Source organism: Dendrobates tinctorius, unplaced genomic scaffold, assembly GCF_039654945.1.
Source record: "Dendrobates tinctorius isolate UK_male_01 unplaced genomic scaffold, ASM3965494v1 ptg000121l, whole genome shotgun sequence".
NCBI lineage: Eukaryota > Metazoa > Chordata > Amphibia > Anura > Dendrobatidae > Dendrobates > Dendrobates tinctorius.
This window is the reverse complement of record NW_027361789.1, coordinates 441,927-469,603: the sequence shown is the minus strand read 5'-3', so window position 1 is coordinate 469,603 and position 27,677 is coordinate 441,927. Positions and strand designations below refer to the sequence as shown.

The 27,677-nt window shown below is 45.1% G+C and overlaps 1 protein-coding gene across 1 annotated transcript in view; it reads right to left on the bottom strand.

The window, feature by feature from the left end:
- The window catches only part of LOC141046817 (putative GTP-binding protein 6), a 76,168-nt gene that overhangs the window by 27,567 nt on the left and 20,924 nt on the right, over window positions 1-27,677 (bottom strand). Inside the window, exons 4-5 of the mRNA XM_073541439.1 lie at window positions 20,408-20,538; window positions 7,260-7,330 (exon numbers count right to left, since the gene is read on the bottom strand). Coding sequence (XP_073397540.1) covers window positions 7,260-7,330; window positions 20,408-20,538 — 202 coding nt within the window. The remainder of the gene's footprint in view (window positions 1-7,259; window positions 7,331-20,407; window positions 20,539-27,677) is intronic.

Sequence of the window (27,677 nt, the reverse complement as noted above, 5' to 3'; positions counted from 1 at the left end):
TGCAAGGCACCATGAAATCTGAAGATTACCAAAATGATTTTTAGTCAATGCAGTGCCCAGTGTCAGAAAGCTGGCTTTGCGTCCTAAGTCATTAGCACAATGACCCCACTCATACTTCAAGAAGCACCCAGAAATGGATGAAAACAATACGTTTGGGCGTTCGGGAGTGGCCAGCAGTGAATCCGGATCTAAATCCCATTGAACACCTATGGATAAATTTTAAAATTGCTGTTGGGAGAAGGCACCCTTCAAATATGAGAGACAGGTGATCAGTTTGCAAAAGAAGAGTGGTCCAAAATTCCAGTTGAGAGGTATAACAAGCTTGGTGATGGTTACAGGAAGTGATTGATTCCAGTTATTTATTCCAAAGGGTGTGCAACCAAATATTAAGTTGAGGGTGCCAACAATTTTGTCCTGTCTATTTTGGGGGTTTTGTGTGAAATGATGTCCAATTTGCCTTATGTTGTTCCAATACAATGAAGGAAATAAACATACGTACAACAAAAAAATGTGCAATTGCAATCATTTTTGGGAACAATCTCAAGGGTGCGAAAGATTATGGTGATATCAACATTTATTTTAATTTTTTATCAGTTTAGTGGTTTAAAAATATTGTTTTGTGTTGCTATTTTCTGAGACTTTTTTGTCAGTTGAGTTGTGCAAGGCCTTTTTGTATGGCAAGCTGTCATTTTAATTGATACCAATTTGGAAGAACGCTTGGTGACCAATAAATTACAATTCTTGAATCTGTATTTTTCTTTACAACATTTAGGCTATGTGCACATGTAGCGGAACTCTCACGGAAGTTACCGTGAGAATTCCGGAATTCCATTCCGCGGGAAAACCGCATTCTAAATTCACGCGATTTTCCCGTGGAAAAATTAGTGATCTGCAAGCGTAATTAGCTTGCAGAATGCTAGCGTTCTCCAAGCGATCTGTAGCATCGCTTGGAGAACGGATTGTCAGATTGAGGAGTGTAACCATCTTTCTACTATTGAGGCTGCCTATGCAGCATCAGTAGTAAGGGTATGTGCACACTTTGCGGTTTCTGCTGCGTTTCCGCAGCGGTTTTGTACAGTACCTTTATTTCCCATGGAAATTAAAAAAAGCTGTGCACATGCTGCGTTTTTTCAGCGCGGTTTTCAAAACGCAGCATGTCAATTGTTTGGTGCAGAAACGCTGCAGTTTTACACCTCATCCATTTAGGTGTAAAACCGCAGCGCTTTGTCCTGCGGATTTACCTGCGGTTTTCTCTACAAAATTCGCAGAGACAAAAAACTATGTGCGCACATACCCTCAAAAGGTCTAATGTTAAAAAAAAATTAAAAAAAAAAATGGTGTTCTAGTCACCTTCCGGCGTCCCACGCAGCCTTCCCGGGCCTCAGCGACGCTTCCGTTCCCAGTAATGCTTTGCGAGACCTCTGATGACGTAGCGTCTCGTGATAATGTAGTGGTCTCGCGAGGAATAGGGACCGCTACATTATCGCAAGACCGAGACGTCATCAAAGGTCTCGCAAGGCAATACTGGGAACGGAAGCGTCACCGAGGCCCGGGAAGGCTGCGCCGGACGGTCAATATAACACCATTTTTGTAATTTTTTTTTTTTTTTTTTTTACAGGGATATGGTACCCACAGCCCCGAGGACAGTCTCCTCTCCTCCGGTCCGTGGGTGCCATCCGCAAATATTATGCTTACTTTTCGCATGGTGGGCACAGCCACATGCGGGAAGTAAGCAGAACAATGCAATCCTATGGGTGCGGGATCGCCGCGATTCCGCAAATTAATGAGCATGCTGCGTATTTTTCCGCGATGTGATCCCGCCGCGGGAAAATCCGCAGCATTAGCACAGCATTGCGGAATCACATAAGATTGCATGGGATGCTGTTTTTTTTGCATGTTCGCGGCAAAATCGCGCGTTAAAAAACGCCGCAAAAAAAACGCGACGTGTGAACGCAGCCTTAATGTATGGGTTAAATGATTTTACATTTTCATAAGATATTGACACATACCTTATATTAAAGTCATATCAAATGTCTTTTTTTATTTTTATTTTCACACAAAAGTGGTGCGCCACTTAAAGGAACCTGTCACCAAGAAAATACCATTCAATCTGCAGGCACCAAATTATAGAGCAGGGGGAGGCAGAGTAGATTGACATATAGTTTTGTGAGAAAATATTCAGTATAACTGGTGTTTTATCATTTAATACTTTTCTTTTTTCAAAAAAACATTTTTTATTAAATTTACACATTCAACTACGTCCTTTCCGCTCCTTGTGACCGGGGTTGTTCCTTCACTACTTCGTCTGTTCCTCTTTTGAGGCACCCGGCTGGAGCAGCAGCGGACTTTCCCCAACTTATCTGCATCTACAACCAGCTTGGCGCTACCCTTGGACCATCTATCTGACTCTGCCTGAGCTGTCTTTGTATACACACTTATACAAGGAAGGCCATCAGTCACTGATAGGACGGCCCACTGGAAAATCGCAGAAAGAGAAGAGGATTAAATGATTAAAACACAGGCTATACTGAATCTTTTCGCACAAAACTACATATCTACTCAGTTCCCCCTGCTCTACAGTATGATGCCTTAAAGGTAAATTTCAATTAATAAAGCTTTAAAAACTAAAAACTTTTGTAATTTAAGTCATGGTAAAATTCCTTACCATTCACGCTGTACTGCAACGTAGGACTCTGCTTACTGCCCCCGCTTCCTATGATGATTTGTTTGAGAATCCCAGTGCATGAAGAGATACTCAAACGAATTGTCATCTGTCGGCAGAAAATGCTCCGTCACTCCCCTTTCCACCCTGAAAAGAAGAGTCATCGGGCGGGGGTTCTGGGACATCCCAACTCTCGTCTTGTGGACCCGAAATAAAGTCATCAAGGACGCTCGTTACAGGGGCTGGTCCCTGCAATGTCTCCCTTGTGCAGTGTCTCGCCAAGTGTGATGACTGCTTAGCTGCATAGTAATACGCCAGCAACAGAGGGGTGTTACTATACCCGGTGTGGAGACCAGCGACGCCCCAGCAGGTGACGTCACTGGTCTCTGTCAGGTAGTGACACCGCTCTGCTGCCGGTTCATTACTATTCCTCTGAGCAAACAACAGACCTGACGCTGATTATCGCACAGGGCACTGATGGACACGCTGCACATGGGAGACACTCGGGAATCAGCCCCTGAAACGAGTCACTGATGATGCTTCGTTTCAAGGATAGGGCAGAGGCTGTCACAGTGACCACAGCCTCTGCCCCCCGATGATATTTTGTGTGTGCATCTTAGCATGCATTGCTGAAAAACAAAAGTGCGCATGCACTGGCAAACGTAGTTCCGATTCATGAGCTGTGTGTCGACAGTGTGTTTGGCTTTGCACGCAGTTGGGCAAAGCGTATTGGCAGGTGCGAAACGCAATACTTCTGAGCAGGCGCGAGATGTCGCACGGCGCAAGAGGCGTTATCCATGAAGTAGGACGGTGAGCAACAGCTGTTGGGAGTGATGTAGAGGTCCGAAACCACGCCCATCGGACCAAACTGAGACGATTACCATATAGCGCCGGAGAAATTAAAAACCGTTTTTATGAGTATATAAGGAGGGTCAGGGGGTTCTATAAGGATTTAGGGAATGCATAGCACACGCTGAATATGGCGATATTTTTAGCTGTTATGTCACAAAACTGGTGACAGGTTCCCTTTAAAAGACAAGGCTGGAAGAGTTTCATTTTGTTTATCCTACCGCGGTAAAAAAAGAATAAAAAAGTGACAAAAAAAAAGTAAAAATTGCCTAGATTCAAAATGGTACCAATGAAAACTACAGTTTGTCCCACAAAAAAAAAAACAAGTCCTCATACAGCTTCCCTTTTATAATACTCATCTAGAGGGCGGTCAGGTCCGGTTAGCATCGTTGTCCTTCTCTGGCGCCTCCCTTCTTCTTGCGATGTCATCCTTCTTGTGTGCTTCAGCATCGCGCTCCTTTGCAGGTATACTTCTCTGCCCTGACCAGGACAGATTAAAGTACCGTAGTCCACATACGCCAGGGTTCTTTGACCTTTCCTGGCACAAGCGCACTGCAGTACTTTACTCTGCCCTGGTTAGGGTAAAGAAAGGTATGCCTGCGCAGGAGCTCGATACCGTGGGCACTGTTAGTGACGTAGGATGCGGCATGGGCACGAACAAGAAGCGAGGAGGCAAAAGGACCAAGACAGCGAAGCCCATCGGACCCGAACGCCTTGTAGGAGAGTATTAGAAAAGGTCCTTTTCTTGTTTTGCAGGCCGGATTGGGGGCATATATACAGCATATTAGAATACTGTATATCAGGGCTGAAAGGTAGTGGTCTTATCTCATTTGGGACAAACCTAGAAACAGGTACCCGTTAGCAAAAAAAATAAGCTCCTCCCCAGCAGACTTTACCTACCATACCAGCACCAAGTGCTTCAGTTTAGCTTAGTGTCACGTCAGAGGCAGACATGGGTCCGAGCTTCGGATAAGTCTTGCCCTTGGTTAGGAACTAAGCTTTCATCATTTCTGATTGCCACTGAACCACTGAACTTTAGTTAAGATGGGTAACATAGCGGATTGATGCTTCTCTGTAGTTAGTGTCAGCCTCTAGGTGGCAGCAGATTTAACCCATGGTTTCTGTGTCTCCCAATAACGTGACTGAGAAAAATTATTGGTTTGTTTTTTAAACTGATCTGGACTGCCCATAGACTTTATAAGTCCTGCACTAACGTTTTAAAACTTCAATGCAATGTAAACAGCCAGCACAAGATTATGTAGCTGTGGCAGAGGGAAGCCAACTGTCAGACACAGCCAGACTTCCCAGAGAGAAGAGAACATGATTTATTACCATGTTTACCTTCCCGATCTCTGTATACACAGAACTGAAGCTGTGTATACAGATTAGGAAGCACCTCCCAATGCCTTCATCCCCTAAAGCAGTGGTCCCCAACCTTTTTTGCACCAGGGACCGGTTTCAAGCAAGACCATTCTTCCATGACCCGGCAGGGCGGGGATGGAGGTGTGACAGGGGCGGGGCTTTGGTCATAAGGGGGCAGGGCTATGGACGCGGTTGTAGTTTAGCAGTACATACTTATAATTAAATGATAACATTTATAATGTGACTCAACTCACCATAGGTTTTGAATGAGTGCTCCATCACCCCCATCCTTGCCTGCTCCATCACCCCATCACTCCCTTCACCCCATCACTCCCTTCTCCATCACCCCCATCATGGCCTTCTCCCATTATCCCCTCATGGCCTTCTCCCATCACCCCAGGCATTATGGCCTTCTCTCCCCATCACGGTCTTCTCCTCATGTCCCCATCTCCTCCAGGGCCAGGCTCCACCTACACAAACCAAAACACACATACATGTACACACACAGACAGACATACATACACACACACATTATATATACACACACCACCTCTCTCCTCTCACCTGTCTGCAGCATCGCCCGCGCTTCCTCGCTCTGACACAGCAGCGGCCACGGCACGCTCCTCTTTGTGTCAGTCAGAGACAGGAAGCGCGGGCGGTGGGCAGGAAGCTGGACGGGTCCTTGCAGCTCCGCTCCTGCTATTCCCTCTTGCAGGCAGCGGAGCTGCTTGGATCGCTCCCTGGCCGCCGCTACACATGAGGGCAGTCTAAGAATTGCTGCACGCCGCCCCCGCTACGCTACTGACCGCTCCTGGCTCCCCTTGTGTCCGCGGACCGGCAAGGGCACTGCAGCCGCCCGGTGATGGGCCGCGGACCGGCGGTTGGGGACCCCTGCCCTAAAGGACCGTCACACACAGCGATGTCGCCAGCGAGATCGCTGATTTTGTGACGCCACAGCGATCTCACCAGCGATATCGCTGTGTGTGACAGGTATCAGCGACCGGCCCCCCTGCTGGGTATTGCTGATCGCGCTCCATCGTCCTGGGCCATTTTTTGATCGTTGGTCTCCCGCTGGCCAGCACGCATCGCTGCTTATGGCAGCGAGAGACCAGCGACGCTGGTTTCCAATGTAAACAGCGGGTATATAAGAGCCGCGCGGCTCTTGGTTACCCGCTGTTTACATTGGAAACCAGCTTGCTCGCAGGAGGGGTTGTCTATTTGACAGCTCACCAGCAATCAGCCTAACTATGTCCCAGCGATCCCATCAATGTCGGTTCGTTGGTGAGATCGCTGGGACATCGTTATGTGTAAGGCCTGTTTCAGACATCAGTTTTTTCTGTCAGCCTACATCTGCCAACATAGCGGAAAATGGATCCGCAGGCGGACTGACAGAAACGGGGGACAGCGGATCGGCGGATGTATGGATCTGCCGATGTTAAAAATTTAAAAGGAACCGCGGCTGGGAATAAAGGAAAAAAAAAAAATCAAAAATTAATACCGGGTGATGTAGTGGGATCCGCGGTTATCTGCGGTGAGCAGCGATGGCATGAGGGAGGAGATCGCACAGTAGCGATCGCGCGATGCGAAGAGATTGGGTGACAAATGAGAGCGAGAGAAATATAGAGAGATAGAGAGAGATTTTTTTCATCCAGCAGCCAGACAGAATTGTGGGTTAAAACACAAAATAGCGGATCCGGAGGGAGAAAAAAACGTTACAGGGTCCGTTCGGTCAGGTCAGCGGATGCCAAAATATTGGCGGATCCGCAAAAATGCGGACGCTACGGACGGCCATCAGTCAAAATCCGCCGATAATGAAAGTCAATGGGGGAAAAAAAACGGCTCTGCAAAGAAAAATGGCGGATCCGCTTTTTTTCCAAAACGGCGGATTTTGACTGATGGTCACAAACGGATGTGTGAAACAGGCCTTACGGGGCCTTAACCCAGTGAAATGTCTTAGCTGGGGCTAATACACCGTTCACAGCTACAGGAGAAAAAAAAAAAAAATGTATTGATATGATGAAAAGTCCACCACCCCCTCCACCCCACCAAAAAAAGTCTTAAGATCTCTGCATTCAAAATGTGCAACTTTAACACGAAGGGAAAAAGACAATAAAAATAAAATACCACATGTGCTGTTTTTGAAGAATTTGCTGCCGAACACCAACAATGAATACCACCAGGTAAAGAAAAGTGACTTGGAAAAAAACATAAAAACAAATGATGAATCAGTGCCACCAAAATGGTGGCTCTCAACGGCTACATTAAGAGAAAAAATAAAAGTTCTAGCTTTCAGAATGCAAAGTTAGAAAAAAAAAAAAAAAACCCCACTTAAAAACACCACTACATCCTTCAGCAGGATAATTTACATTATTTAGGGTGTGCATACCTGATCCCATGATATATCGAGATCCACCACCCTGCTGGTCTAAGTGAGCCGTTTCATTCTTAAGTCTAGTCCTGTGGGAGATATTCCACAATTAATAAACTTTTTCAAGAAATAAAAAACACAGAAGGGCATAATAAATTATTATAGATTCAAAACATTTTTGTAAGTGGGAAGTCCTAAATATCAAAAACTTACTGTCCATCAAAAATTAAAAAAAAAAAAAGGAAATAGTTTTTACTATTAAGTATAACCGCTAAGATAAGGCAAAAAAAGGCAAATTAGAATGTCACCTTTAAAATACATATTAAACAAGTTGATATGGGGACTTACCTCCTATAAAAATTCATACCAGTCCTGTGCATTTTAATTGTACAGTGTCTAATTCATGGCCATCAGCGGGTCCGTGGCATGCTCAGTGCACAGTTATGCCCACCTCAATTAGCATTCCTTCACTTCAGATCAACAATGCACACTTGCCTAGAGTGAGTGCAGCCTGAATTTAGTCTGCAGATCTTTTTTTTTTTTTTTAAATTGTAGTTTATTGAAAATTTCTCTTCAGTTTTTACAAGAAAATTAAAAAAGTAGCCATTTTGAATTTTTCTCTATCATTTATAGGTGGTCAGCCAATATTGTTATATAATACTTTATATATTTGAAAATGTTTAACCGAAAGTTAGTGAAACACACATACTCTGACAAAAGGAAAGGGGGGGGGAGCTTATGTGGAATGTTATGACCTAGTTATATCCATCTCATAGATGTCATATTTAACATGGCCCAAAAGGAATCCCAAGGAGACCAAACAAGGTTAAATCTCTCTACAGTATTGTCATTAAGCGTTGCCCGGTACTCAAAATTCCTGATATCCTTCATGTGAGAATATAGATCTAGTAGGGAAGGTGGAGAGGTTTGCGTCCATTGGTAGACAAACAAACATCGGGATGCTGTCAGCATATGTAAAAGCAATCTAACGGATCTCTTCGATATGGACTCTGGGAAAATATTTAATCGAAAGAGCTGAGAATCTAGAGACATCCACTCCAAAAACTTGCTTAGTGAGGAGCTGGCTTTTCACCCAAACCGGTTTCAACATAGGACAGTCCCAAAAAATGTGAGAAATAGAACCTGTAGATAGGGTGCATTGCCAGCTAAGGGGAGGAATAGAGGAGTCCATTTTATGTTAAAATTCAGGCGTGTGGTACCAGGGATGAATAATTTTGTACCGATTTTCTTTGTATGAAAAACAAGATGCCGTCTTGGCTGCTCTGGTACAAACATTTCTCCACTCTACCACCGTCAGAGTTTTACCCAGATATTCCTCCCATTTGAGCATATAAGAGTGTCTAGTTAAGGAATCTGTGTCTGGAGCCTGCAGAATATTGTAAATACTGGATATTAAACTTCTTGTTGTTGAACTATTCTTGCACAGTCTCTCGAAGGAGGTAGGAATGGAGGTCTGTAGACTGTGGAATAAAGAGGAGGCAAAGTGCCTAATTTTAAATTTAGTGGAATAATGAAAGAGAATGGAGAAAGAACTTTGTTTCCAGCTCATCATAGGAATGTAAAATTCACGTTTTATATTTAACTAGCTGAAGAGCCCGGCGTTGCCTGGGCATAGTAACCAACTGTGGTTAGTATTAACATTAGAATTATATTGCACATAAAAACATTTCACATAATATATTCAATACTACAGATTTTCAACACATCCATCCAGTCTGGCCTAAGCTGTTACTAGTGGTTCAGCCGCTCGACCCTTATTCACATTCACGCCACTTGGCAAGTGAAAAGGTTTTAAAATACTAGAGTAGGGACTGTCCCACAAGGGTTGCCGTGACGTGGCGGGATGGCTTGTACATTTTTTTGATCAAAATCATGTTTACTAAATACCCTCATTATTATTATTACCTTTATGCATTATTTGCAGTATATTTTTTACTTTTTAGTTCAAGATATTTGTGTTTTTTGTTTTCTCAGATTTTCAACACAAGTAAAATTCACGTTTTATATTTAATTATATCAGCAAAGTTAAACAAACTAGACTGAGTGCATACCCCTGTGGCTTAGACTTTCAGGGAAATTAGGAAGGAAGGAAGAGCAGAGTTCGGAGATGTCAGATTGAATTTTTTAGAGAAGATCCTCCATATATTTCTAGTGTGAATCATTGGAAGTAATAGGTCTTTTGAAGGGGGATTGTAAGCCCCATTCCAGATCAGGGAGTTGGGGTGAGCTGGGGCTAACCATAACTTTTCAATATCCATTCATTTTATATAGGCAGGTTTAGAAGATCACGATGGGATCGTGCGGAGGTTTGATGCCCAATAATAATGAACAAATAAATATGTTAAAAAGTGGGCCCAATACTGACCCCTGTGGTACCCCACTGCTAACCATGACCCAGTCCGAGTGTGCCCATTAATAACCACCCTTTGTTTCCTGTCCCTGAGCCAGATCTTAACCCACTTACACATTTTCCCCTATCCCCATTGTTCTCATTTTATGTATCAACCTTTTGTGTGGCATCGTATCAAAACCATTTGAAAAGTTCATGTACACCACACGTCCACTGCATTCCCTTGGTCCAGTCCGGAACTTACCTCTTCATAAAAGCTTATCAGATTAGTCTGACAGGAACAGTCCCTTGTAAACCCATGTTGATACTGGGTCATGAGGTTATTCTTCTTCAGATACTCCAGTATAGCATCTCTTCGAAAACCCTCCAGGATTTTATCCACAGTTGAGGTTAAACTTACAGGCCTATAATTTCCAAGTTCAGTTTTTGTCCACTTTTTGAATATTGGCACCACATTTGCTATACGCCAGTCCTGTGGTCTATCTATGACTGTACTTAATTCCTGCAGTACTTGGGGGTGCAACCCATCCAGGCCCGGGGATTTGTCAATTTTAGTGATTTTTAGACGCCGCTGTACTTCCTAATGGGTTAAACAGGTAATATTTAATGGAGAATTTTTATCACTGATCATGTTATCAGTCATGGGATTTTCTTGTGAAAATACTGTTGAAAAAAAGAAAGTCATTTAGCATATTGGCTTTTTCCTCATCCACCATTTCACCCAGACTATTTTTAAGGGGGCCAATACAATCATTTTTTAGTGGTATTTAAAGTTACTCTGTAGATGATCTAGATGGAAGTCATTTATGTTAAGTGCAAAGGCTTCCGTTTTAGTTGTACATGTTCCGTTTTAGTTGTATGTGTGTGATATATTCTGATAATTGGCCGAATTTTAAAAGCAATGAATGGAGGTTGGGGAGTGATATATGGGGTTTCGTGAGTATTAGGAGAGCATCGTCAGCAAAAAGGGATAATTTAAATTTTTTGTCTTTAACCCGAACTCCCCCAGCATCTGATGATGCTCCGATAGCAGCAGCCACAGGTTCAATGCAAAGGACAAGAAGTAGGGGGGGGGGGGAGCGGGCACCCTTGTCTGGTGCGTTTTAATCATAATTGATTTAGAGGAGTTAGGAGGAAGATATATTGTAGCTGAGCGACTAGAGTATAATCCTTCATTCCATATGTCTCAAGGGCTTTAAAGGGAACCTGTCACCCCCCCTAGGCGTTTTTTAACTAAAAGACCCGCCTTGTGCAGCACTAATGCTGCATTCTGTCAAGGTGGCTCTTATTTGGGGTCCCTTCCACCTCTGAAAATAGGTATTAGACCTACCGGTAATGATGTTTCCAGGAGTCCATCCTGACAGCACTATGGAGGACGTCCTCCTCCTCCTTACAGGGACAGGAAAGCACACGAGAGGTTAAAAGGTCATGTCCCACCCCCTTTCCCTCAGTGATTTGACAAGTACCACAAGGTGGATGATGCTAGTAACGGTTTAATGAAACAGTCATATTACAGCATATGACATAACATAATACAACATAGTATAACATAACAGGGAGGGAACTACCCGTGCTGTCAGGATGGACTCCTGGAAACATCATTACCGGTAGGTCTAATACCTATTTTCCAGGACGTCCACCTGACAGCACTATGGAGAGTACCAAAGCACCTCCTCAGGGTGGGATTACTGCTTGGAGAACTTTTCTCCCGAATGCGGTTTGTTGGCCAGCTAACACATCTAGTTTGTAGTGTTTGCAGAATGTATTAAGACTAGCCCAGGTTGCCGCTCGACAAATTTGATCAACTGACGCCCCTGCCCGCTCGGCCCATGAGGCCGATACCGCCCTTGTAGAGTGGGCTTTTAAGGAATCAGGCGGGCTGGCGCCTTCAGCCTGGTAGGCGTCCGAGATTACTGAGGTAATCCAACGCGCTATGGACGCCTTAGAGGCCTTCTTCCCTTTATTCCTACCACCAAAGAGAACGAACAGGTTCGGGTCGATACGCCAACTATTGGTGGCCTCTAGGTATTCTATAACTGCGCGCCTCACGTCTAGCGAGTGGAGCCGCCGCTCCTTCTCATTTCGGGAATTATCACAGAAAGAGGGTAACACTACCTCCTGGTTCAGGTTTCTTGTGGAGGCTACCTTCGGGGTAAATGCCGGGTCTAACCTAAGGATTATACTATCCTCTCTTATCTGGAGGTATGGATCCTTAGTGGATAGGGCCTGGATCTCCCCTATTCTTTTGGCCGTGGTAATGGCTACTAGAAAGGCCGTTTTACGAGTGAGAGCACGGATGGGTATCTTCTCACTAAGGGCGAAAGTGTCCGAGCAGAGGAACCGAAGTACCAGGCCCAGGTCCCATGGCGGGGTGAGCTGCCTAATCGTGGGACGCAGGCGTTGTGTGGCTTTTATAAACCTTATCACCCAGGGATGTGCAGCTAACTGATAATCAAAGAAGGCGCTCAAAGCTGAAACCTGGACTTTTAGAGTGCTGGGCTTGAGGCCTTTATTAAAGCCTGCCTGCAGGAACCCTAGTATGTTAGGGAGATCCGGGGTACCTGCCACGAGCTCGGACCTGCCACCCTCCAGACAGAATCTCCTCCATATCTTCCGATAGATTGCCGACGTCACCGGCTTCCTGCTGGCCTGTAGGGTGGATATGACCTGCTCCGACAATCCTTTTGCCTTCAGGATGTCCCTCTCAGGATCCAAGCCGATAGATGGAGTCTTGCTGGGTCCGGGTGGTGGATCGGGCCCTGGTGGATGATGTTCTTCCACAAGGGCAGCTCGACTGGATCTTCTACTGCCATGGCTCCCAGAAGGGAAAACCAGCTTCTCCTCGGCCAGTATGGCACTATCAATATCACTCTTGCGTGGTCCTCGCGTATCTTTCTGAGCACTGCCGGTATGAGGGCCAGTGGTGGGAACGCATAAGAGAGGGATTCTCCCCAAGTCTGACTCAGGGCGTCTACACCCTCTGGATGATCCATCGGATTTAAGGAGTAGAATCTGGGAACCTTCGCGTTCTTGCGGCTTGCGAAGAGATCTATACTGGGGTTCCCCCAGCGCTGACAAAGCTGGTTGAAGATCTCTATGTTCAGTTCCCACTCTGTCGGGTGGATCTGTTGTCTGCTCAGGTAGTCCGCCACTTCGTTTTGGGAACCTTCTAGATGTACCGCGGTCACGGATCGAACTGTCCGTTCTGCCCACGTGAATATCTTTTCCGCCAGTGCCTGTAGTGGTTGATGTCTGGTTCCTCCTTGGTGTTTCAGGAATGCCACTGTCGTCGTATTGTCGGATAAAATGCGGACATGACGACTCTTTAGTACCGACCGGTTTCTCCGCAACACTTCCCAGACCGCGAAGAGTTCCTTGAAATTGGAGGATCTGGCCTTGATGCTTGCTGGCCACATCCCCTGGAAGATCTTCCCTTCTATGTGGGCTCCCCATCCCCACGCACTTGCGTCTGTGGTGACTACCACGTATGGAGAGGTTGTCCAATGCACGCCCACCTGAAGATTCCTGGCCTGTAACCACCAGCGAAGGGACTCCTTTACTCGTCCTGAGAGTCTTAGGGGTTTGTCTAGCGACGCCTGACTCCTGCCCCACCTCGCGAGAATTTCTCTTTGTAACAACCGCGAGTGGAATTGGGCCCAACGGACACACTGGATGCAGGCTGTCATAAGGCCCAGGACCTCCATTGCTTCCCTTATGGAGCATTGACGCTTCAACAGACCTCTGGTTCTGGCCTGAATGGACTTCTGCTCGGGTAGCCAGGATATTCTGTCGGCTGAGTCTAGGAGGACTCCCAGGAATACCTTTCTGGTGTTTGGAATGAGGTCCGACTTCTCCCAGTTGATCACCCAGCCCAGGAACTCCAACACAGTAGTTGTTCGGATCCTGTCTCGGATGAGCGCTTCCTTGGATCTTGCCACCAGTAAGAAGTCGTCCAGGTACGGCACAATCACAATACCCTGATCTCTCAGGTAGGCCACCACCTCTACCACCAGCTTTGTAAAGATCCTGGGAGCTGAGGCCAGCCCGAACGGAAGACCCTGGAACTGAAAATGGCAGGTCCGGGCTGGTGAACTGATTGCAAACCTTAGTAGGCTTTGGGATGAGGGATGAATAGGAACCTGATAATATGCCTTTTTTAGGTCTAGGGTGCACATAACTGCGTCCCTGTCTATCAGAGGAATTGCGGATCGGATTGACTCCATCCGGAACCTCCTGTATCTGACCCAAGCATTTAGTGGCTTCAGGTTTATGATGGTGCGGGCCTCTCCGGATTTTTTTGTAATTACAAACAGGGAAGAGTAGTGACCTTTCCCTCTCTCTGATGGTGAAACTGGTATTATGACCCCTGAGTCTAGCATGTCCTGAAGATCCGACCACATTGCGGAGTCCTCCTGGACGACAGTGGGGGCAATATATCTGTCGGGGGGAGGAGAATAGAGCTCTATCCTGTAACCCTCTCTGATGGTTCTGAGAACCCACTGATTGTTGGTGACTCGCGACCAGTTTGCTGCAAAGTGGCGAAGTCTCCCCCCAATGCCTATGGCGTCATTGTCTCCTCGACCTAGATGTCGATGCAAATGGGGGATCTCTGCTCTTCCCACTTTGGCTGAAGGAGCCTCTGTAGGAGCTTCTATTAGACCTCGCCCGGCCCCTAAACTCTGACTGTCCTCTGAAGAAGGAGCCTCTCCGAAAGGACTGGGACCGTCTGGGCTTTTCTTCCGGGAATCCCTTATTCTTATCAGACACCAGCTCAAGGATATTATCCAGGGCTGGACCAAACACCCTCAGACCCGAGAAAGGGATGGCACATAACTTGGCCTTAGAAGGGTTATCTCCCGACCAGGATCTAAGCCAGACTGCTCGCCGGGCTGCATTAGAGAGGGAGCTGTTTCGGGCCGCAAACCTAACTGATTCCGCCGACGTATCCGACAGGAATGCCGTGGCTGATTTCAAAAGAGGAAGAGATGCTAGAATCTCTGACCTCGGGGTCTTGTTGGTTAGGTTTTCCTCCAACTGCCCCAACCACAGGAACATAGACCTGGCCACCGAGGTGGCTGCTATGTTGGCTCTAATCAGGGCCGCCGACGTCTCCCATGTTCTTTTTAACAAGACGTCCGCCTTTCTATCCATTGGGTCTCGAAGACCGGACGAGTCCTCGGCTGGGATAGCCGATTTCTTCGTAACCTTGGCAACCGGGACGTCGATCTTAGGGACCTCTTCCCACGCCCGAGTTTCCTCGGGATCGAAGGGCAGTCTATTTTTAAAGTTTCGGGAGAGTGTCAACCGACGCTCTGCTTCCTTCCACTCCTCCTGGATCAATGCTTTGATGTGCTCGCTCACAGGGAACACCACCTGTTTGCGGGACACCAGTCCTCCAAACATTAAGTCCTGTCTGGACTGTGGCTTAGGGACTTCTTCCATCTGCATGGTATTTCTGACCGCGTGTACCAGCTCGTCCGTATCCTCCAGTCTGAACAGGTACTTTCTGTTCTGTTCCTGACTATCCCCCAGGATCTCGCCTTCTTCCTCCTGATCTGAGTTCCGGAAATCGGATTCCTCGCTAGGGCTCGCCTCTGATACTGGGACTGGTTCCCACCTCGGACGCTTGCGACCTGGCCCAGGGCTGGGGGATCGACGCCGGGACGTAGAGGCCTGAATCTCTTCCCTTATCAGCGACCTCATTTCGGAAAGCAGAGATGGCTGTTCCTCGCCTATGACCCTGGAGGTACAGGGACCGCATAGGGTCTTGCTATAGGTGTCTGGCAGCTTTACTCTGCACACCGGACATCTGACTGATTTGGCGGTAGCTTTCGCCGGGTCCTTCCCCGAGGGGGACTCAGCCGGGGTTCCCTTTTCCTGCTAATATAAGGGGCACCTCATCAGATCTGGGCTGTGGGGACGAGTGGGGAGGGTGGTCTGCGCTATGCGCACTTACCCCTCCACCAGATGCAGTGTTGCCTTCCATCCCCTGGCGTCCGATGCAGTCACACAGCCTGGAACCGCCTGTGACGACTCTGGAGAAGGCTTTGGTCCAGGAGCGCGCGCGCCCTGGATTTGAAACCGGCGTCTGACGTCACCGGATGTGACGCTGGTAAGCCGCGCCTCCACTTCCTGCCGGGCATCTGCGCGCGACCGCGCTCGGCGCGAACCCTCCGGCTTCCACTGCCCAGCGTCAGCGTCGTTCTGCGGGCTCGGCCCGCCGCCCCGCTTCTGTCGGTGCCCGCATGGCCAGCCGCCTGCGGGGAGCCGACCCGTCCTGGAGCCGAGAGCCCCCCCACCGGGAGGAACGGCTCCCTCCAGGAGCGCCGTCCTGCTCCTGGCCTTTGGAACCGAGGGACTCCCCACCGGGAAGTTTCGGCTCCGGGACCTCTTGACAGGGGAAGGATTGGACCGGCCGCACGATCCCCTGGGTCCCTCCGGTAAGCTCTCGCGTGTCCCTCCGTGCAGGGACAGGAAAAACACTGAGGGAAAGGGGGTGGGACATGGCCTTTTAACCTCTCGTGTGCTTTCCTGTCCCTGTAAGGAGGAGGAGGACGTCCTCCATAGTGCTGTCAGGTGGACGTCCTGGAAAGAATCGTTTGTATAATTCAGAAGAGACTGTGGGGCGGGATCTCGGGCCGCGCGTCCAATTAAAAAAAGAATTGAAAATGGTAATTAATGAAAGGATAAGTTCATCTTGGCCAATTTTTGCCATTTGGAATGTTATAGATTACATCCTTAATTTCCTCTTCGGTAATTACATCATTTAATGAGCTTGTTGCTTCTGGGGAAAGAGAAGGCAAGTGACAAGAGTCCAAAAATGAAGCATTGAGGTTACTTCTTTTTACTTATGGTTTGTGGGTTAGATGGTAGGGTAGAAGGAGGAGAGTAAAGTTGTAAGAAATTGTCAAGAAAAATGTCTGCAATTTCTTTAGGGTTATGTGTAATTTGATTACTTTTATTACGCAAGGCATGAGGGGTAGTCTGTCGTATGACCCCCAAGTTGTTTAGCTTGTAGTGTGTGGGGCTAGCCTGCGTGTCTGAGCGTGCACACTAGGGTGACCGCAAAAAATCGATGTCGGAATTTTGTCCGTCTGGACGGTCTGGACCCCACAAAACGATTCCCCTTTCCAGATATTGAGAGAGCCAAAATTTGAGCTCGATCAAACGACGTTAACCCGTGCCGCTCGTCGCTCAAAGTTTGAAAAAATCCAAATTGAGGTATTTTAAGATTTAGGTATTTTGCATAGTCTGTTAGACTATAAAGAATGTGACAACAACATTGCAGAAATAGCCCTGACCAAATTTTCGAACCATTTGTGGTATTTGAATGCAGAGTTGGTGGGATTATCGTTTTTTGATCCCACCATTACAGAAAATGAAAAGTTGTTAATCTATAATAATAAATGCCCTAAGCAGCTTCCGGTTGTAACAACAACAACAAGATTCTGACATTTTTTCCCCCCCATATGAGATCCGGTCACCCTAGTGCACACAGGCACTGTCTGATCCTGGCAGCAGGGGTGTATCGACCGTGTGGTCCTTCGACGGCAGCAGAAATTCCAACTAGATGTGAGTCCTTGGATGCACATCCAGTTGAAGTATATTGCGGCGCACAAACCTGTCGAGTACATGTGCAGCAATACACACTGCCAGCCAGTCAGAGGCCAGCGGCTGACATTGGTGTGCACATGACTGAGGGCGCATGGCAGTGATGTCATGCACTCCCGTCACTTGCTAGCTTCAGAAGAGGACACCACGTGGCGGGGGAGCAAAGGAAAAAGTGTTTTTTTTTCTAGGCACTGAAGAAAAATGGCAAAACAAGGTCTATATACCAGCATTGGACCCAGGATAAGGGACATATCCTGGGGCCCATCTTGGTAATAAGGGTCATATTACCAGGATGGGGTCCAGGATAAGAGACATACAGTGGCTTGCGCAAGTATTTACCCCCTTGGCTTTTTACCTATTTTGTTACATCACAACTTGTGTTTAAATGTTTTTGTAATCAGATTTGTGTGCAATGCATCAGCACTAAATAGTCTAAGTTAAAGAAGTGAGAAAAATAGGCATAAATGAAATGTATGGGATCAAATAACTAAAAATTGGCATGTACATATGTATTCACTCTTCTTGCTATGAAGCTACTAAAAATTTACCTTCATAAGTTACGTTTCGTGAAAGGAAGTCCACAAGCTAAGTGTCACATGGTCTGTCAGTATACACACACCTTTTCTGAAAGGCCACAGAGGCACCACTAATCAAGAGGCACCACTAACCAAACCTCACCATGAAGAGCAAAGATCTACAAACAAGTCGGGGATAAGGTTGTTGAGAAATACAAGTCAGGGTTGGATTATGAAAAAAATATCCCAATCTCTGATGATCCCCCAGAGCACCATCAAATCCATTATCATCAAATGGAAAGAACATGGTACCACAACAAATCTGCGAAGAGTGGGCCACCCACCAAAACTCTCAGCCCGAGCAAGGAGGACAGTAATCAGAGAGGCAGTACAGAGACCAATGGTAACCCTGAAAAAGCTGCAGAGTTCCCAAGCAAAGACTGGAATATCTTTCCATACGACCACAATAAGCCATACCCTCCATAGAGGTGCCCATTATGGAAGAGTGGGCAGAAAAAAAGCCTTTCCTTACAGACAAAAATTGTAAGGCTTGTTTTGAGTTTGCCAAAGAAAAATGTGAGAGACTCCCCAAATCGATGGAGGAAGGTGCTGAGGGGGTCAGGTGACAACAAATTTGAAAGTTCTGACCACCAAGATAAAAGCTATATCTGGTGCCAAACCAACACAGCTCATCACTCCAAAAACACCATCACCACAGTGTAACATGGTGGTGGCAACATCATGCTGTGGGGATGTTTTTCGTCAGCAGGGACAGGGAAAATGGTCCGAGTCGAGGGGAACATGGATGATGCAAAATATAGGATAGGCAAACAAGTTGATTTTAGACTGGGATGAAGATTGACCTTTCAACAAAGCAATGACCCAAAGCATACTGCTAAAGCCACAATCAAGTGATTTAAGGGGAAACAGGTTAATGTTTGGGAGTGGCCTAGTCAAAGACCAGACCTTAATCCAATTGAGAATCTGTGGTCAGACTTGAAGATTGCTGTTCACCAGAAGAAACCATCTATCCTAAAGGAGCTAGAGCAGTTTTGCTTTGAGGAATGGGCAAAAATCCCCGTGGAAAGATGTGGAGATCTCATAGAGACTTATCCAAAGCGACTTGCAGCTGTAAGAGCCGCAAAAGGAGGCTCTACAAAGTATTAACTTTAGAGGGTGTGAATATATATGCACACTGAAGTTTTCAGTTATTTTGCCCTATTTGTTGTTTGCTTCACACTAAAAAGAAAACTAAATGTTCACAGTTGCAGGCATGTGCATGTTCTTTACATGGACTGATGCAAATCCTCATAAAATAAAAAAAAAGTGAAATTCCAGGTCGTGAGGTAGAAAAAAAAAATGCCAGGGAAGTAGTGAGTTGGGGTGAATACTTTTGCAAGCCACTGTATATACCAGGATGGGGCTCAGGCTGGACAGGGGACATACTACACATACACACATGTCCAAATCAGCAGCATGCATAGTGCTGGAATGGAACCTACACAGTATTAATGGGTGTGACGGGCTTCTCTGGTTCCTTTCTGAAACCACTGGCTAACTACACTTTCAAGTAGAACAAACAAATAAAGTTGCTCTCTGTAAAGCTATAGCGTGTAAACATGAAATATATGAAACTGGAATTGCATTACTGCTCTAAAAGATAGGAAAAATGAAGATACTGAAAGAATAAATTAGCCAATCCTTGTATGCCCAGCATGCTATAGAGTTACAGAGTGCAACTTTGTTAGTTCTGTATGGAGATGGCTACTGTTAGTTTGAACCTGTTCAGACCAGTAGTCTGTTTAGAAGTGTCATTCAGTCTTTTGATATTTGTATACACTCTTTAAGTATATCAGTGTAGAAAGCTGCAACCACAAAGAGGAGTCAGGAAGAACGTATCCACCCCCAAAGACATGTGGGTTGAATTTGGGCAGAGCTTTCACAGGGCAAGCAAACGCTGCCAATCAAAAATGGGGCGGAGTAAGGCCACAAAATGATAATTAAGGGGGATGTAACAGTACACTGTGCGGTTGATCACACCAAGAGGACACCAAAGTTCTCTCATTTGCATTAAAATTAATATTCTCAAGCACTGTACCAATAAAATGCACAGTGCTGGTATGATTTTACAAGGGCCAAGTTCACTGTTTCATTGTACAACTAGTTTAAAATGCAGTTCAGGGCCGACAGATTTTCATTAAAGGGTTCTCCATTCAAAAGGTGACTCTCCCCCGTGAACAGTCATGGGGTTAAAAACAATAAAAGATGTTATACATACCCCTAGACTCTGATCCCTGCTTTAGCACTGCAGCTTTGAGGGTCTCTACCAGCCTAGAAGCACCAATGTCACTGGTCATCAGTGGCCACACCAATCAGGTCAATGCTGGAAGGGGCATCACCGCTCCATCCCAGCGGGGACGGTTGGAGAAGAGTGCAGGAGTGAGTATGCTGGATTTTTTTCCCTTACTGTTTTAACCCTATGACTGACCACAGAGAAATGTATCTATTTAGCGGAGAATCCATTTAACAGCACAAGATAGGAGAAAACTGTATATTTACTGATGAATATTTGTATCTTATTGTAAAATATCACTGTAAGAAATTATATATCTGCAGAATGTGAAACAATAAAACCTAGAGAAAAGGGACTACAATTAGTGTCTCCATACCTCAGCAGTGGGAGCTCCGCTAGGGCAATCTGTAACTTGGCTTCTTTTGTGCGTGCATTGTAACGAAAAATACTTAAGACCACACTATATCTGTCATACACCTTCACTCCCCAGCCGGCTTCCAACTCTTTCTGTTTATAGAAAATACAAGAAAAGTAACATTGTCAGAATCAAGGCTGGCATTAAAATAAGAAGAATTTAAAACGTTTCAAATGCTTTGTGCAAAATTCTTACAAAAAGCCTGAAAAATGGCTGAAAAACAGTGTGAACGACAGATGTGATGTTACTGATGCACGATCAGTGTGAACCATTACAGCAGGGAGCAGCAGGGGACTGAACAGCCATGAAAACCTTATTCTAATATTTAAATACTTATTATTTAACATATTTTGTGCTCTTAGAGCCCTTCTGAACAAAATCTCAGATGATCCATTTAAGTAAGGGCTCAAGCACATACATGCCACAGCTGGGCAGTCATAGATGAGCATTTCAATATGAAGGCATAATCAGTGATTTTCTGCAAGATTCCTTAACCCCTTAATGATCAGAGGAATTTTTGGTTTTGCATTTTGATTTTTTGCTCACCTTCTTCCCAGAGCCATAACTTTTTTATTTTTTGGTCAAAATGGCCATGTGAGGGCTTGCTTTTTGTTGGACGAGTTGTACTTTTGAACGACACTATTGGTTTTATCATGTTGGGTAGTGGAAAACAGAAGAAAAAAATTCCAAGTGCGGTGAAGTTGCAAAAAAAAGTGCATTTTTTTTTACCGTGTTGACTAAATGCTAATTCTCCAGGAAATTACACGTTCATAGACACACTACAGGTCTAGGTTTTTTTTTTATTTAAGTGGTGAAAAAAAAAATCCAAAATTTGTTAAAAAAAAAAATAAAAAATTGTGCCATTTTTCAATCCAATACCCTTTTCTTCTGCATTGTTCATGATCTCGGGTTGGGTGAAGGCTCATTTCTTGCGTGCTCACCTCACATTTGTTAATGTTACCATTTTGGTGTAGCTACGATCTTTTCATCACCCGTTATTGCATTATATTGCAATGTAGCAGTGACCAAAAAAAAAAAAAAACCACGTCATTCTGGCGGTTTGAATTTTTTTCTCATTACGCTGTTTAGCGATCAGGTTAATCCCTTTTTTATATTGATAGATTGGGCTATTCTGAACGCAAAAATACCAAAATATGTGTATGTTATTTTGAATGGGGTTGAAAGGGGGGCGATTTGAACTTTTTTTTTTTTTACTTTTGTCATGCTTCAATAGTCTTCATGGGAGACAAGAAGCTGCACTTATCCGATCGGCTCTGATAATATAGGCAATGATCAGATCGCCTGTTTATAGCAGAATTACTCACTTGCTATGAGTGCCGACCACCGGGCGGTGCTCATAGCAACCCGCCAGTGACAACCATAGAGGTCTTCTGGAGAACTCCGGTTGTCATGCCAACCCATTGGTGACCCGCGATCACGTGACGGGGGTCACCAATGGGCAGGATTTCCGGCGCGCTTGCCAGAAGCGCGAGTTAATGCCGCTATCAGAGCATTTGCCGGGTTAACAGTGACGGGTGGATCGCGATTCCACCCACAGCTGACGTGTGCAGGAAAAGAAGTGGGCTCAGCACTGGAGCCCACATGAAAGGAAGGGATTCCAACATTGGCGTACTATTACGGAAAGGGGTTAAATTGGTTGTCCCAAAAACAAAGTACATATTAATTAATAGATCTTCGAATTAAAAGTTCCACAATTGGATGCGTTAAAAAAAATATTTTCGTGCTGAGAAAATCTTATAAAATGTGCCCCTGCTATTTACTGTGTAATGACTGTCCGACCATGCACAGCTGCTCCAGTTCATGATCGGCACGTACCACAGATCCTGGCCAAGAGGGAAAATTAAGAGTATACAGACGCAGCAGGTGCTTCTTTCAGTGAGGTAACACATTTCAATGTCCATTTTATCACTGCAGCATCTCCAGCTCAGCATAGTTCAAGTCAGTGGCTTAGGCGCTCTTACAGCCACTGAGCTCCAACGTCTCAGCCTCAATTTAAGATGAGGTCAGAGACCTGGACACTGCAAATAGTACAGTACACAGCAGGGGCACATTTATAAGATTACCATATTTTTCAGACTATAAGACACACATTTTTCCTCCAAAAATGTGGAGGAAATTGGGGCATGAGCGTGGATTGCGGTGAATATTAATTTCTCTTAAGTAGCGGGCACACATGACCACCTGGCAGCTGAAAGGAGCCAGCGGCTGCCATTGTGCGCACTACTAAAGAGCGAGCAATGAATACTCACTGCCCTCCACGCACATAGTCTCAGCATGCAGAGCAGCTTGTAAGCAGCGCATGACGTCCCTGCCATGCGCTGCTTACAAGCATCAAGCAGCTGCTGTCACCGGAGCAGGACGCTGCGAGGGAGCGCAGAATGGCAAGTGTAATGTTTTTATTTAATGTTTTTTTCTCACGTGGCCATGCATACCAGGACGGGAATGGGGCCAAACATACCAGGATAAGGATGGGGCCCTGCATACCAGGACAGGGATGAGGGGGATAATTACTACCAGGATAGGGATGAGTGGGGCCATGCACACCAAGATTGGGGGGCATGCATTCTAGGATAGGAATGAGGGGGCCATGCACACCAGGATGCGGATGAGAGAACTACATATTTATCAGGATAGGGGATATTAACCGCTTCCCGACCGCCAACGGTAGATAAACATCGGCGCTTGCTGGGGTTTGTCCAGAGCCGACGTTTATCTACTGTCGGCGGTTTAGTGCCCCCCGGGACCCCCACATACCTTACAATGCAGGGATCCCGGTGCACAAAGTTTGCTGCGACCCCCGACCTCATCAAGACCTGTCTGGTTCAGGTCCTGATGACGTCAGCGTCACAGCAGCCAATGAGAGAGCTCGCTGGGAAAGCTTGTTGTTGCCCGGCGATCTGACTCATAGTAATGCGACTTCTCCTCTGATCTCGCACTGACAGGAGATCAGAGGAGAAGCAGCGTTACTGGGTGACAAGATCGCTGCCTGGCACAGCTGTGCCAGGCAGCGATCTTGTCACACAGTAACGCTGCTTCTCCTCTGATCTCCGGTCAGTGTGAGATCAGAGGAGAAGTGGCGTTACTATGAGTCAGATCGCAGGGTTCAGAGGAGAAACAGTGTGACAAGCGCTGCTGGCAAGAGCTGTTCCAGGCAGCGATCTTGTCACAAAAAAAAAGAAAAAAAAAAAAAAGCAGGAACGCAGGTTAGGGGTGTGTTGGGGTTAGGGTTATGGTTGGGATTAGGGGTGTGTTGGGGTTAGGGTTGGAATTAGAATTGGGGGTTTCCACTGTTTAGGCACATTAGGGGCTCTGCAAACGCAACATGACGCCCGCAGACAATTCCATCAAAGTCTGCATTCCAGAACGTTACTACTTCCCTTCCGAGCCCCACCGTGTGCCCAAACAGTAGTTTTCTCCCACATATGGGGTACCAGCGTACTCATAACAAATTGGACAACGACTTTTGGGGTCCAATTTCTCCTGTTACTCTTGGGAAAATAAAAATTTTGAGGCAAAAAGATCATTTTTTTGGAAAAAATATGATTTTTTATTTTCATAAGTCTACATTATAAGCTTCTGTGAAGCACTTGGGGGTTCAAATTGCTCAACACATATCTAGATACGGTCCTTAAGGGGTCTAGTTTCCAAAATGGTGTCACTTGTGGGGGGTTTCCACTGTTTAGGCACATCAGGGGCTCTCCAAATGCGACATGGCATCCGATCTCAATTCCAGCCAATTCTGCACTGAAAAAGTCAAACGGCATTCCTTCCTTTCTGAGCTCTGCCGTGTGCCCAAACAGTGGTTTAGCCCCACATACGGGGTATCTGCGTATTCGGGAGAAATTGAACAAAAAAATTTTGTGGTTTATTTTCTCTTTTTACACTTGCGAAAATAAAAAAAATTGGTTCTGAAGAAAAATGTTTGTGAAAAAAAGTTAAATGTTCATTTTTTCCTTCCACATTCTATTCATTCAGGGAAAGCACCAGAAGGGTTAATAAACTTCTTGAATGTGGTTTTGAGTACATCGAGGGGTGAAGTTTTTATAATGGTGTCACTTTTGGGTATTTTCTGTCATATTGACCCCTCAAACTCACTTCAAATGTGAGGTGGTCCTTAAAAAAAGAAAAAAAAAAAAAAAAAAAAGGTTTTGTAAATTTTGTTGTAAAAATGAGAAATCGCTGGTCAACTTTTAACCCTTATAACTTCCTAACAAAAAAAAATTATGTTTCCAAAATTGTGCAGATGTAAAGTAGACATGTGGGAAATGTTATTTATTAACTATTTTGTACCATATGACTCTCTGATTTAAGGGCATATAAAATTAAAAGTTTGAAAATTGCAACATTTTCTACATTGTCGCCAAATTTCAATTTTTTTCAATAAGCGCAAGTCATATCTAAGAAATTTTACCACTATCATGAAGTACAATATGTCACGAGAAAACAATGTCAGAATCAGCAGGATCCGTTGAAGCGTTCTAGAGTTATGAACTCATAAAGTAACATTGGTCAGAATTGAAAAAATTGGCCCGGTCACAAAGGCAAAAACAGGCTCTGGCACAAAAGGGTTAAGTACAGAATTGACCACATTTTTTGCTTCAATTTTTTTCTACTTTCCTCAACTAAAAACTAGGTGTGTCTTATGGTCCGAAAAATACGGTACATTAAAATAAGATCTTGGCACAGGAACGTTTTTTTTTTTTTTAAACACTTCCAATAATTAAACCTATTATTCCAGGATCTATTGATTAAAATGTACTTTGTTTTGTGGGAAAACCCCTTTAAGCATCTAGAAATAGAAAAAAAAAAATCCATAACGTTCCTTATGAACAGGTGTATTCACCCCTAAAAGTATTGTTTACTGGGGGAAAAAAAAAATCTCTCTGTATGCACAAAGTCTGTTTTTATATGACTTCATATGAAGGAGTGTCACAGGATCTGTGCACAGCTGATGAGAGACTATGCACAGAACACGAGCTCTCACAGCAAGGAAAAAACAAATAGTTCAATTAAGCATAAAATAACAGCAATATACATTACACTATACGCTCCCTGACAGAAGTTATGTTGCTTATCCATGTTATGTATATAAAAGCTTATAACCGGACGTTAAATTCATCCATTGGTTGTATAAATTATTCTTTTGAAAGCTGAAACCCTCCAAAATGTGGTTTAGGTTAAAAAAATAAATTGGCATCAATGCAGAAATATTGATCATTTAATGGACACAGAATGGTCAGATTTTGGCAACACAAAAGTTTTGTCAGCCACAGAAAGTAATGTAAGAGTCAGTGATAAGCGGTCATAAAGGAGCGCTTCGGAAGCAACTCAGGGGCAGACAAGGATGTCAGGTCTCCACCGCAGCTCCAGCCAAAAACCTCCAATGGAGGATAGGAGCAATGAGAAAATAGAAAACGGTCCTAGGAGCGCAGGAAAGAGACTCAGACAAGAGATGGGTTTAAACCACAACGTGTTTCGACGGAGGATCCGGCTTCATCAGGTGGAAGTTTATTAATGACATAGGGGATGGGGTATTTAAATGGGAAGCAGCCAATCACAACAGTCAAAACAGTCACGTTATGATAGTCACGTTACGACAAGATGACCATATATTAAAAAAAAAAAAAAAAAAAAAAAAGATAAAAACAACCTATATAAAATGTGAGATAAAACAGCATGAGGTAAACAAGTTTTAAATGTATAGAATGTGCAAAAAGGAGCAATAAAATAATATAGATAAAAAGGAATAAAAAGGAATAAAATTATTAACAGGTTAGTAGACTAGTAAAAAGACCAAGAACTCGTATTAATAATAAAAGCATGTAAACAATAGCATCTAAGTAAAACGCACTGATGATAAAAAGGCAAATAAAGTTATCTGGTCACTTTATCAATAGTTAAATTCAGACCTTCGGGGCAAGTGTGCCAAGCTTGAATATCCAAAAGCTCTCTCTATTGATTAAACTGTTGAAGCGATCAGCCACGGTATGAGGTATGTGGTCAATAATCGTTAGTTTCAAGGTTTTTGGATTTTTTTGATGCATAGTTAAAAAATGTTTAGAAAGGCTGTGCAGGAGAAAGCCATTTCGGATATTCTGTCGATGCTTGTTCAATCTAGCATGCATCGTTTGTATGGTTCGACCTACATACTGTAGGCTGCAAACACATTCAATCAAGTATACCACAAAAATGGATTGGCAGTTTACAGGTACCTCATAAAATTTTCATGTTGTGTTGGGCAGCACGGTGGCTGAGTGGTTGCAGCACTGGAGTCCTGGGTTCAAATCCCACCAAGGACAACATCTGCAAGGAGTTTGTATGTTCTCCCCGTGTTTGCGTGGGTTTCCTCCCACATTGCAAAGACATACTGATAGGGAATTTAGATTGTGAGCCCCATCGGGGACAATGATGATAAATGTGTGTAAAATTCCTCCTCTGTGTCGGTCCAGATAATGAATAACAGGATTTTTGGGTTGCTTACCGTCAAATCTGTTTCTCGGAGCCTTCATTGGGGGACACAGAGACCATGGGTGTATGCTGCTGCCACTAGGAGGCTGATACTATGCACAAAAAAAGGTTAGCTCCTCCTCCGCAGTGTACACCCCACCGACCGGCAGGGAATTCCTCAGTTAGTGAGAAAGCAGTAGGAGAAGTAACAGAATAGATTGAAAACAGAACAAACAACTCAACTGTAACCAATCAACCAAAGTAAGAACAGGAGTTGTAGAACATGGGAGGGTGCTGTGTCCCCCAATGAAGGCTCCGAGAAACAGATTTTACGGTAAGCAATCCAAAAATCCTGTTTTCTCGTTCGCCTTATTGGGGGACACAGAGACCATGGGACGTCCCAAAGCAGTCCCTGGGGTGGGAAACAAACTTCCATCAGGCCAGTGGACTCACCACCGCTGCCTGCAGGATCCTTCTACCTAGGCTGGCGTCCGCCGAAGCGTAGGTGTGGACCTTGTAGAATTTCACAAACGTGTGAACCGAAGACCAGGTTTCAGCTTTGCAAAGCTGCAGCGCGGAGGCTCTGTGGCGTACCGCCCAGGAAGCACCCACTGCCCGGGTAGAGTGCGCTCTGATCCCCGGAGGGGCCACTCGATGCTTAACCCGGTAGGCCTCCAAAATTGCCGATCTGATCCAGCGAGCAATAGTAGCTTTGGAAGCCGGGTGACCTTTCCGCGCCACATCTGGAATGACGAAAAGAGAG